We start from the raw sequence: 12810 nt of genomic DNA on the forward strand, positions 1-12810 counted from the left end.
CTGAGTGAAGGAGCCCTTGGCAGGCACTCCCTGATTATTCTTTCTTTAATCGCTTCCATTCATTCTAACCAAATTTTCCAGCAGAGCTGGAAACAATCATCAGTGACTAGTGAGCTCAGTGAAAGAGAAGGGAGGTAAAGGAGGACAATGGAAATTTCCCCAAAGACATTCAAGTTACAATGAAGCAGTCAGCAACACAAATATAGAGAGCAAAAGAAATTGTCCAGCACATATGTCATTGGAATTACATTACCATGCAGATCTCTGCCAAATTAGCCTAGAGACTTATTCACAGAAAACTAAGCACATGGAGTATTAAACTGCCTGTGGTGAGACTGAGAGCAACAGCCAATCTCCTAAGGGCACTTTGCAAGAGACTAGTAACTCCTAACTCCTAGGAAGAACCAGAACCCCTCCGGCTGCAAGTGCTTGCAATTGGCACTGAATTTGGTTCCTTTTAACGCATCTTGCTGTGTGTGGTGGAGGAACTATCCCAAGAAGAAACCCAGAGCCCCAGTCCCTTCTCTTCGCTACACGCTGCATGGCTGTAACTGGGATCATTCTCGCAACCAGACTCACTGCCTGCACCACTCCCAGTGCTGACAGAGCACCCCTTGGGAGCAGGTAGGATGCTCAGTTTTCAGTCCGACTCAGTCAATAGAGCAGGTGGGGTGCAGCCAGGCAGCCATAGCGTTAGGCTTGGATCTCACAGTCTGCATTCAACTTCCTCTCATGGTACGTGCAGCAGGTTCCAGCTTCCCTTCCACTAACCTCCCTCAAAGGAGGAATTTAGCATCCTTCCAATAAATGCTACGTTGTCCTTGGCTTTAAAAGATCTTCCTGATTTCAGTTCAGCTTGACAGATGGTTCTTATTTGCACTGCCCCCAGCTGAGTGCTCCAATAACTGAAGGCATCAGAGGACCAATACCCAGCTGAAAGCACTGGGAAATGGCTTAAACATTTCAGCTAGAATTTTTGCTGGACTCAGAGGCTTCAACTGGCAAATGTGGGGAGGCAGGGAACTGGTTATTCAGTTCCTGGTTCCACTGGCTTAGAATTTCCCTGTGTTTTGTAGAGGTTCTGCATTCCTTTGGGCTGAAGCGTGCTCTCATTTACCCTGCTGCAAATCTAGAGTCTCTCCACTGATTTCAATAATGCTAGGCCATATCTATGCTTGTGTGAGAGAAGAATTCGTTCTTTATTTCCAGAGCTCCTGGGCTTATTCATCACTAGCTCTTACACACAGTACAAATCAGAGAAATTCCTTAATAGGCCCATATGTTGAGGGAAGGTCTTCCTCTTGCCACTTGTGGAAACCTGTCAGTGTTCACTTCTCTTATATTAGATCCACGTATCATCTGTATGTAAAGTTTCCACAAACATTTATCCACAGTGATGCTGAGGCCCATGACAAAGTCTGCCCATGGAAGCAGAGGGGTGAGGTAATCAGCCCAGTGTTGTCAAGTTGGACAGACTGTAACAGCACTTCCTTGCGAGGAGGAAACTTTTACAAATTAGGACTCATTCCCTCCCTTGTAGCTATATTGCAATTCTCTTTTACCTTCCATAAATCCACCTCAAAGAAGCTGTCTCATATCATCCATACTAATGTATCCTGCTATGGCTCAAGGTAAATTGCCTGCTTGGCACCGACTGTCAGCACTTTCAGTCCTTTCTGGGTGATTTTCTATCCTAGGAATTCACACTGCAGAAATTAAATGCTCCTGCAAACGTTGGTTCATTTTGCGAAGCACAGAGTAATGTTTTCAGCATGCCATTCTGGGTATTTTTCATAGCCTTGAAGAGCTCTTCATGTCTTACCAGGCTGGCTGGGTCATACTCACAGGTGATGAAGACAAACTCTCAAGCTGACGCTTCTAACTAAGAGGAGAGCTTGTCTTAAGGACAGTGAATGACTTAAGCACTGCAAGGCAGGGCAGGAGAGCTGTGTGCCCTTCCGCAATGGCTGATTCAAAAACCATGTAGTCTTTTATCAGACCAGATGCATGATCAAAAAGAAAAAAAGGGAAAAAGAAAGGGAACATGAAAATCATGTGAGTGGGACTGGAAGGGACCTCAAGAGTCTGCTTCTCAGCCCCAGGAGAAACCCAGTACCACCCACAGATAGGTATAATTAGTGCTTCAAAACGCTCCTGGTCTTTCTAGGCAACTCCACCATCCTCCCCATTCTCCTAGTGCACTGAGAGTATTCCAGGGTGTGAGAGGTTGCTGTCCTTGCAGTTGTGTGCACAAGAGTGTTCCAGCCTTGTGGCCTCCCTCATGCAAAGCCAGATACAGTATTATAGTAGGTGTATCTACTTTTAAAAGTGCTGCAATGGCAAAGTGTTGGCTGCAAATACCACTTTTGCTTAAAAATCAATGAACATGCTTACAGCACTGCTCATTTACCAGGCCCTCACGCTATTTTCCCAGGGCTGCCCAGCAGTTAGGTGGCTGATGTTTGCCTTACAGCCTGGCTCAAAGTCCTGGCAAACACAGATGTGCGTGCAGGCTGATGAGGAAACCTGTATTGCTACAGCAGCTGAGCCCTGGGCTGCTGGACTCTTTCTGAAACCCTGTCTCGGTGTATGAAAGCTGGTCCTTAGGTGCTCTAGCTGACTATGCAGCAAAGCCATTTAGGAGCAGTGTGAGCAGTTGATAACAAGTTAAGAGGAAAGGAATAATAAATGAAATACTAAATACTGGTAACCAAGAATACCTTTCTGTGCTGGAGAAGCCACCTGGAAGGGTGAAAGGCACACAAGCAGCATCAACAGTCCTAATGAAGCCCTTTTGGAGAAGCCACCTGGAAGGGTGAAAGGGAGGCACACGAGCAGCATCAACAGTCCTAATGAAGCCCTTAGTCATATTATTAACGAGACAGGTGACAGCTTGTAAAAGGCCTCATATATTTTGCTCAGCTGCACGATTCCCCCTTGTGTACATTTTTGTGTGTGTGTGTGGGGATTTAGGAGTCCAGCTCTACATTAGCCCCTCGTCCACTGCATGTTCCCACATAGGAGTGGCCGTGCAACTGAGTCTCTTCTATTTTCCCCCTTGCCAGAACAGCTGCTTCCAGCCCTGGTATGAAGGAGTAAGTCATGATTAAATACCCACTGAGACATGGCATCTTTCTAGTGATTTCATCAGCTTTGCATCTGGACCATTCAGTGATGACAGAGGAGCAGGGAAGCACAAATAAACACTGTACTTGACCAAAGCCTTGTTGGGTGGAAATATATTTTAGTGTCTTCTGAGGTACATCAGTACCAGGTTAGTGCCATGGCTTTTAATCATGGAGAGGATGTTGCAGGGAAATTAAATTCATACATAGTTGGACTTTAAAAAAAAAACAGTCCAAATACATTTCTTTCTGTCCTCCTTCAGCACCTTGCCAAGCAGAGCTATGCTCTGAACTCTGCAGTGGGTTGGGAGCTCACAGAACAAAGCCCTGTCTGTGAGAGTTTAGAAGAGCAGTCATCGCTTGGCAGCACCCTTTCCCCCTAACATCTGTGGGCACGGTCCCCGCCTGGCACATCAGCCCTGCGGAACGCAGGCCGGCACAGCTGCCCTCAGGATTTGATCCAAGGCTGAAGATATTAAGGATGCCTCTGTACTCTCCACAGGAAATTCAGCATCAAACCAGTTTCACCTCAGAGCTACAGCACTGCTTGCAACGCATTGTTGTGCTCTCTGCCCCTGCCAGGACACCCTTGAGGTACAGCCTGAACTATCGTACATGAGGTCTGTTCTACTACAGAGAGGAAGTGTGCTTTCAGGTAGATTCATTTTCCCTTTGTCTACTACAGAGAGGAAGGTGCTTTCAGGTAGATTCATTTTCCCTTTGTCATTAAAACTCTCTGTAAAGTAAAATACCAAATTAAATCAATTTTTGTTTTATTAGGAAGGCTGTTGCCAATAACTCTTAACTTCTACAGAGGCAGTAATGGGAATGATTCACTACAATACTTGCACCATAGCTAGGTTTAAGAATACTTTCCTTGTAAAAGCAGTTGGATTAAATGACAGGCGAGCAAAAGGAACAGCAGCTGATATCAAATATCTGTACTCAGTCAGCAAACATTGCCTCCAGGCAAAACCTTATTATCCTGGAGCACGATATCTCCTTTTCACAAAATGGAACTTTCTTCTGTTTTTCCTCAGTCCTGTCAGAAACTTATGACTATTTCTCTCCTTTTAACTCTTCAAGATGAGGCAGACTGACAGCAGAGGTGCAGGGAAGAAACAGAATGCCACACCAAAAGGGGAGAATGGCAATGAACACAGTTGGCAGTATGAACAAATGCATTTTTTTATGGATGTTTCACTTATGGGCTGAGGCACGACACGAGATCATCATGTGCTCCTGACTCTTAAGTTGACCCTTTATTAAAGGAACTAGTTGAAGAAGTACTGCTGTATTAGCCCTGTGGATCCAGACCAGCTTGCTGATGTCTTCTCCAAATTTTCCCTCCCATGTGTCTTTCCCACCATAATCAAAGCACATCTGTAAGCACAACAAAGGGGGAGTACAGCTGTCCCCAAGGATTTTGTCACTGTATAGATGCAAATGCACTGCAACCTGCTCTCAAAGAACCTTAAGGAAAAGCATGGCTTAAAGCAAACCCTCTCCTGTCACCCCAGAGGGGCAATCACAGCAGAAGGCGGTCCCTGGCAGATGAGGGCACACCTGTCAGATGAGCTGCAGGACACAGGAAAGTTAGCAATGTTCATTTAAAAATAAAGATCTAAGCTCAAATAAAGGACAAGCCAGAGACAGAAAATCTAGTGTTTCAGGGAACTTTTAGAGGGCGGGATTTGTAAACACTGTATACAATATTCTGCAAGATTCTCTAGGAAACCATACAGGGGCATGCGTCACCCTCATCTTGTTTTATGTTGTTTTTGCTAGGAGACAATCAGCTAATCCACTGCTATCTGTGTCCCACAGTGAAGTGGGAATGTGGAAGTACTGCCTTTGCCATCTACTTAATCTGTCAGCTTCAGAGTATTTACAGAAAAGAAACTTTTCTTCTTACTGCTTCAAAGCAGCCAAATATATAACAGTAATCATTAAAGTCTGGAGCTTCAGAATAGACATCCTTTTATGGAAGGACAGAAGTCTGGCTTAAAGGAAAGCAGCTCAAACCAATCACTTGCTGCGCTTTTGTTTCCCTTTCCAAGTCAGGCAGTCCATTATGCTCACATAACAGGCCTGAGCAAATGCTAATGCATTCTTGCTTTCCTGAATGGCATCAGAACAATTTAGTCAGCACTTTCACCCTGCAAAATCCTAGAGCAATGGAAAAGCATTAAAATGCAAACTCTACATTCCTTCAACCACTCAGTTTCTGGGATGGAACAACCTTGTTCATTCCTCTTTAGAACACAGAAACATTAAACAACAGCTAGAACTGTAAATGAAAAATATCAGATCAGTTGCACCTGAAGTATTGTGGAGGTGGTTTGTTGAGGCTTTGGTTTAATGCAACTGCCAGGATGGGATAAATAGCAATGAAGGCTGGGAGAATGACTCGGTTGAACACACACATGGAGCCAGAGTGGATACATTGCACTGCTGACCATCTGTTTGCAGCACAGAGTTGCACGGAGATGCCTGCTTGCTGGAGTACAAAGCTACGACTGTGAACATCACAAGGTAATGTGATGGCCAAAGATCAAACCACTGGCTCTAGTCTCTCAAAACAAGGGGTCCAGCAACAGTGCCATGCTTACCTCCAGCTGTCCTTGCGTTGTTCTTGTCTTTTGGTGGCTGGACTGAGTGTCCCACCATCCATGCATGGGGTGTTTCCTGCCAATTCAATTCACTTTCACCTGTAGCCACTACTGATCATTCCTCTAGGTGGGACTAGGGCTTTGCAGGCCACGTAGACTGGAAAAAAAAGAATCAATCCTCAAAAAGCAAGCAGAAATTACATTTTAACTTGCAGTAATATGTACTGTGGTACAATGGGCACCACATGGCTGATGCAGCCAGTGCTTTGAGACAGAACAGAGAGAAACTCCCTCGGTGGAGATTTAACATGATCTTTATTTATACATAACACTTGAAATGGTTATATTTGGGAGACAGGAACAACAGCCAGTGGGAGTACATAGCTTGCAGTGATCAGTAGCACACAGACCTCACTAACTGAACACTACAGAGACCCACAGCAATTTGAAAGGAGAGAACCATGCACCAAGCTGCCATGCTTCTCCCTATCTGACATACCTTCTCACACACACCATGCTTTTCACTCAGTTGCAATTTATGGCATATGACCGAGATCACTGAAATCAAGAGGGAGATCCAGTTGACTTAGCTAAGCATCAGTTCAGGCCCTGTGGGAGTTCTGCAGAATCGTGGGAAGGAATGCAGGCTGGGTTCCCCAGCTCAGCAGGTTTCAGACATACAGCCCCTCTCTAGGGAGCATGCCGCTGTTGCCCCACACATCGCCGTGGGTATTGCAGATGACATTCAGCACAGCAGGCTCCCCAGACACCATCTTGCTGCCATACTTGCATTTTCATGAGGGGCAGTCAGTCTCTGTGGCCCATTCAGTCCTTGTTTCACACAGAGAAAACACCACAGTGCTGAAGTGGCTCCTAGGTCCCCCAGATATCCAGCCTTATTGGAGCACCGAAAGATTCATAGTATTCAGCAGTTTGACCCATTCTAGTTCTCCACTCTTAAACTGAAGCACTAACCCTAAATCTAGGTATCCGTGACCCTCAAAAAAATGAGACATTATACACTGTCCCTTGCAGGCATAAGCTCTTAGCCCAGATCTGGGAGAACTTATAGAGCTCAGCAGCCACCACAAGTCTTCAGCTCCTCCTGCCAGGAATCCTAAAACTGACCTGAACCCTCAGCCAGATTTAGCCCCAGACAAAACAACCCGACCACAGCATAAAGGACAAGGAGCTATTTGCTGGTTAATAACCATCAGCCATTACCAGACAAGCGTATTTCAGATCAGCAGCTGGCAGGGAAGAGACCCGAAGATCAGCATTTGTTTCCACAGCCAACCCAGTGACCTGACTCGGGAACAGCAAAAGGAGCATAAGCACTGCTATAGACATGGGAAAGAGGGATTGCTAAGTGGGGGAAGAATATCTGATGTGTAGGAAAGTGGTGGATCCCAAACATCACAGAGACAGCAACCTACAGACACCTTTGCAAGAGGTTAGAAACATTGGCAGTCCAGCACTTGGGAAAACCACAGCTGCTTCCTCTTGGCTGGATGCTTCACCAAAGGCTGCCTTTCCCAAAAACAGACCTCTCCAAGGCATTTAGCAAAGTCAGCAGCCACTCCCACCACTGTTTAATCCTATATATGTGTACTCTACGCCCCATGTGAGGCAGAACATGCTGTCAAGACTGGAAACAGTGCTGTGCTCTGAATGCAACAGGCACTGGGAAGAGTCCCTGTTCTTTTCAGGGCTGAACATTGCCTTTACTGTCAAGGACTTGTGTTTTCTGTATTTCCCTCACAGTGGGCAGAATCCTACCCACTTACAGACAAAGCTATAGGAGATGGCTCATTAACAGATCTCCCTTTCCACTCACATCTAGGTACTACACAGCCTTCATCTGCAGGGGCCTCAGGATGGTGATTCTGGGAGGTCATGGTGGGGAGGGACAGGGCAGGGAGAAGAGGGTGCTGGCTAGGGCAGGGCCTCTGGTGCTGCAAACTCATACCCAGGCCTTGACTTGAGTGTTCCACCCCTTGGCACAGCTGCACAGGCCTCCCTCCTCGTACCAGCGCCACTTCACCCCCTTGTACACAGCCCTGCTGTATGGCTGGAAGCACATGAGGAGACGGAGACGCCTTGCCAGGCTGCAGTAGATAGCCATGGCCACCACAATGAGAGGGGACATGATGACGAAGCCAAGGATGATGAGGGCAGAAGAGCTGTTGTCATCCAAGATGCTTTTGCAGTAGCGGGCAGCTGAGTGCAGCACCTGTGGGAAGAGTGAGACAGCTTGTCACAGACCTGGTGGTGGACAGGAGTAGTGACCAAAGTACCCTTGAGTTTCTAGTGCTTTCACAGAAAGACGCACCTCTTCCCTCTCTCTGAGCTGAGCTCAGCAATCTTCAGGCTACACTATGTGACTGACAACACATCTTAATCAAGCTTTCAATTATTCCAACATCACTGTGAGACAAGAGCACTGCATACTGATCCTGAAGCAGGAAACACTAATCTTTATTAAGTCATCAGAATAGCACAGCTTAGAATTTGATAGGCAGAAACCAAATAAAATGGCCTCCTGCTGCTAACATCAATGTGGGTGGCACAACACACTGGAAATTATTACAAAGTAAATAAAATACAGCAAGATGTTAGATTCTGCAGACAGAGGTTGGTCATTCCATAGCTACCCGCTGGCTGGAGACTCTCCAGACTTCTGCCCTGGAACAGACCCTTTTGTGTTCTGTCATCTATGTACACACTGTACTCATTTCTACCTCCTAGCATCTCTTTGCACTGCAAAATCTGCCAGGAAAGCCCATTCACCCCATGTTGCTGCAAAGCATCCAGCACGCTAACTGGTCCTTGCTGAGTGGTATTTAAAGCCCTCCTTTCATCCTGGCAGCAGGAGCTCTGAGTCAAGCCACTCAGTTGTTCTGCATTAACAAATGTTACAGGCAACCCTCATGTCCCCTAGCTTCCTTTCCTTTTTCCATATTCTTTCAGCAGTACAAGAAACACAATCCATCATACTAAAAAAAAATCCATCTAATGGATTTGCAGTGCAGAAATCAGCCTCTGTCTACTAGGAAGGCATTGAAAAGCAGTAGCCCAAAGACAAAGGACTGCTCTTGTCAAGCCATACTGCCGCAATCCCTCTCTATGCTTATTAAAGAAAAGTCTGTGTTAAAAGACTCCTTACAGCTAACAGCAACACAGTTGCTTTCACTTCTGATGTACTTGGCTGTACTCAAAAACCTTTTGCATCTCCTCAAAGCCTTCGATTGGAGAACACTGTGTGCGCAAAGGAGAACTTGAGGTTTTCCAAGGTGAGGGTCAAGCAGAGTGAAGCTGGAAGGGGTAATGCCAGGAGGCAAACCTCAAATTGGACCTAAAATGGGAAAAAGTATGAAGTCCATATTTATGGCTTTCAAGGACCAGTTTCAGATCATAGGAAAAATTGATTTAAGGGCTTTACAGGCATTCTCCTATTAAACCTACCCTAAAGAGCCTCATGTCTTACAGAATCTGCATCCACACTGCACTTGTGGAAACAGACCAGCCATTTTACCAAGGCAATGGCCCACACTGCATGTCCTCCCAAGGAGGATATTAGGTTACTTCTTGTGAAGACTTACTCTTTAATAAAAGAAAAGTCATTCTACACACCTGCCCTTTTGTATGCAAAAATCCTAACAGCCATGGACTGTAAAAGGAAAGTGTTGCAAGCCATAATGAAGAAGGGTTGCATGACCATTCAGGTAGATCAGGACACATCTGAGCCACTTTTGCTCTCTGTAGGCCCTCCAGAGCATCCCACTTTACCCTGCTGGGCATCACACACATTTCCAGAAGGTGTCAGAGCCACAGTGACATTTGCATCCCATAGTAAAACATTTCCAGAAGGTGTCAGAGCCACAGTGGGAATTGCCTGGCCCAGAGGTACATGATTTCTCTATGAATTATGCTTCACTCCAACTAGCAGCAGCACTTGTGTCTGTCCTGTTCCACAAAACAATTGCCATGACAGATGTCTCCCTGTTCATTAGTTTGCAGGATCAGGAAAAGCTTTTCAATAACAGCAGCTACAAGTTGTTATAATTTCAGGGCAATAAAAATCAAAGCCAAACTTCAGACTAGCAAATACATCAGTACTGAGAAAACAATAATAGCATAGTCCCTTTGTCAGGGAGCTTTGAGATGGGGAGCTGTGGGCTGACAACTCATGTTGCTGGGATGTCAGCTGAACAATACAATGCAATGGCTTTACTGGAAGCACATTTACAGCACATCCCGTCTCCTTCTTCACTGTGGAGTGAGACCTCCACAGCTATGTCCATGCACAGCTCCACAGAAGTCAGCAGAGCCTTACTGGGTTAAACTGGGCAAATGGTTGACCTCTGCTGCATGGTTGGATCCTTTCCTACTGCCTATGCTAGGAGCTGCTCACTCGGACAGAGGTCCCAAGGACTTGGGTGATTAGATAGGATATGCAGATTTCATTAAAAGGAAGGGGAAAAACTTTTTTCTTCCAATATTTCTCTGGTAGATACATCAGTTTAAGATTTAAATCATCATCTTCCCTTTAGTTCAGATTCTGTGGAATGGGGAGACCAATAGCATCTGTATTTTGAGTCAATTCTCCCTGCTGGGAGAAGTTACTACAGGGTGTGGTTTTTTTTCCTCCAAAGTAGGAAGTAAGAGAGCTCTAACTTAGAATAATCAGCAAGAGAAGTCATATTGAGCTGGTCTAACAGTTACTGCCTGTGAGAAAAACAGAACTGGTTTTTCACATCCATGCTTAGTCAAGTGATTCTAAATATTTATAGAAATATACCAAGAAGAAATTCACAAGTAATGAAATCCAGAGGACAGCAACCAACTGGAACAGACATGCACACAGCCAGAGCCCTTACTGACAAAGTAGGTACATTTGTTGGTGTGAGAAACTGTATAGCACATTTGGGAACACATCTGAATGTTAGATTGGCATAAGGGGATTGTATATTCTGTTAGACTTTACTAGTTCTATAATTAGTCATTAGGCAGATCAAATATGACAAACACTGTAGAGGGCTTACTTAACTGGAAAGTAACAAACCCTATCAGAGCCCATGTAGGAGTTCAGGTTGGCAGCTCTCAGCAACAGAGGTCACAGAAGAGAGAAATACTGACATTAAAATGCAAACAGCAACTCTGTCAAGCCAGGGAGTGTATTCACCTCACCTGTCACAGCTGCTTGTTACTTCCACAGGAATACAACTTCATTGCTCAATCAAGCTTCCATTTCCCACAACACTGGAAGAAGGGAGGGGTAAAAATGTGTATATAGCTCATTCCTGCCAGCATTCAGATGTGCCCGCAAGACTGGCATCTCACACAAGCTTGTTGTGAAATGCTGTAGATTTATCTCGGATCACTTTACACTTAAACAAGTGTACAAAGTGCAGTGCACTGGGGATCAGGACCAAGGGGTCCCATGCTGTCTCAGTCCCCGAGGAGCTGGCCAGTCACAGGCAGCTTCTGTCAGTGTTTTGCCTCTCCAATGAGAGCCTTTCTGTGCTAACCTACTGACACTGAATGTATGGGTGCCAAACAACTACTTTAGGACAATTAGTCCAGAAACCATAAAGCCTGTACTTCCCTAGACAAAGGCACATGCCAGCCTTGCTGATAGCTGTGTCACAGGCACCAAGCAGGAGAGATCACTCCCTTGTACAACCAAGAGCCCACAGGTCAACATGAATAACCATAAACCTGTTCTTATCAGCCCAGTCTATACCCATCCCCCCCTGCCATGAAACAAATCTATACACATACACACCCCTTATATGAAAACAAAGCCAAAACTCGGGGAGTCTAGACCTGCCTTTACAGCCACTGTTCCCCATGGGCTAAAATAAAACCCTTATGGATGGCCCTGCCTTAGAGGTGGCTGTTAGCAGCCAAACAGAGCAAGGCTTACTTACCCGAGAGTGGCACTGGAAGCCAAAGTAAACCACCACAATGGTAGGAAGCAGCACAATGGTGAAGATAACAAACATCAGGAGCAGATTCATGAAAAAGACGACGGAGTTCATGGTGACTACCACCAGGGTCCATGCCAAGCAGCACCAGGCACCCCGTGGCTCCCTGGGAAGGAGCTGGTCATCCATGTCATATGGTGGGAGGCTAGGAATCATCTGAGACTTGTCTGAGAGGTTTTCTGCTCCAAAGTCCTCAGTGTCCTGCCCAGACATTCTTCAAGATTGCTAATCAACCCACGCTCTTATCCAAAATGTTTTTTTTTTGCTTTTGGCGACAGACCTGGAAAGTAAGTTTCTTTGCTTTTGGCGACAGACCTGGAAAGTAATTTGCAGAGGCTTTTCCTGCCTCTTCCACACATGGACAAGAACACTTAACCAGAGAGCATAGTGGAGCAAGGAAGGAAAGGCTTCTTTTGGCCACCTGCTTTCCCAGGACCTGGCCAGCACAGGTTGTTTCCTTTCGGAGTGTTTTCCAGCAGTGTCCCAACCTCAGTTTTGAAGAAGATGTGGCTGCTGGAAGTTTGGCAATAGCTGTTATTTTGCTTTTGAATCCATGGTACTCCTGAATTTGTTGTTGTTCTTCCTAGGATTATGATCCCAAGAGGTCCTAAACAGTTGCGTCTTAGCTTTGATAGGTTGCTTGGTTCCAGAGAGTGCCTAGCTTTAGCATCCTCCTCCCACCTTTGCGCACTGCTGTTTGCTAAGAATATCAGGCTTAGGCACTTTCAGACAGTTCCTTGACTTCAAATCATTTTTCCATGCTCTTCACCCTGTACCCAAGTAAATATTCCTGCTCAACTCATCCAAATGAAGTGACCAGTGAAGAAACAGCAGCTGTTTCTCCACCCTCTGCGTTGCTGGAGTCTTTGCCCACACCTTGCAGAGCTGGAAGCAGAGTGGAGCAGTGCATGGTTTCACTGCTCTCAGCTGTCTGCCGTCACAGGCACTCAAATACAAGCAGTATCTTCTTTTCTGAGCTGGCTCTCAGAGCTTTGCAACACTGCTCTGTTTACAGAGTAGATTCTGAAGCTGCTTTCTGTGCTAGCCAATCCTTTACATCTGTCTCACTACTCAAGTGATACA

The 12810-nt window shown here is 45.7% G+C and overlaps 1 protein-coding gene across 1 annotated transcript; it reads right to left on the reverse strand.

Annotated features, from left to right (window-relative positions):
* Window positions 1–7700: 7700 nt before the first annotated feature.
* Window positions 7701–11940, reverse strand: TMEM88B (transmembrane protein 88B). The gene is made up of 2 exons (XM_009274172.1): window positions 11671–11940; window positions 7701–7970 (listed from the first exon to the last, which is right to left on the reverse strand). The coding sequence occupies exons 1-2, from the start codon at window positions 11938–11940 to the stop codon at window positions 7701–7703; spliced, it is 540 nt and encodes a 179-aa protein (XP_009272447.1).
* Between the last annotated feature and the right edge of the window lie 870 nt (window positions 11941–12810).

Source organism: Aptenodytes forsteri, unplaced genomic scaffold (genome assembly GCF_000699145.1).
Source record: "Aptenodytes forsteri isolate BGI_AS27 unplaced genomic scaffold, ASM69914v1 Scaffold16, whole genome shotgun sequence".
NCBI classification, from domain to species: Eukaryota; Metazoa; Chordata; class Aves; order Sphenisciformes; family Spheniscidae; genus Aptenodytes; species Aptenodytes forsteri.

Coding starts and splice junctions, on each gene's coding strand:
- TMEM88B (XM_009274172.1), bottom strand. CDS start 11,940: ATGTCTGGGCAGGACACTGAGGACTTTGGAGCAGAAAACCTCTCAGAC. Junction 7,971..11,670: donor GCTTCCAGTGCCACTCTCGG/GTAAGTAAGCCT, acceptor CTCTTCCCACAG/GTGCTGCACTCAGCTGCCCG.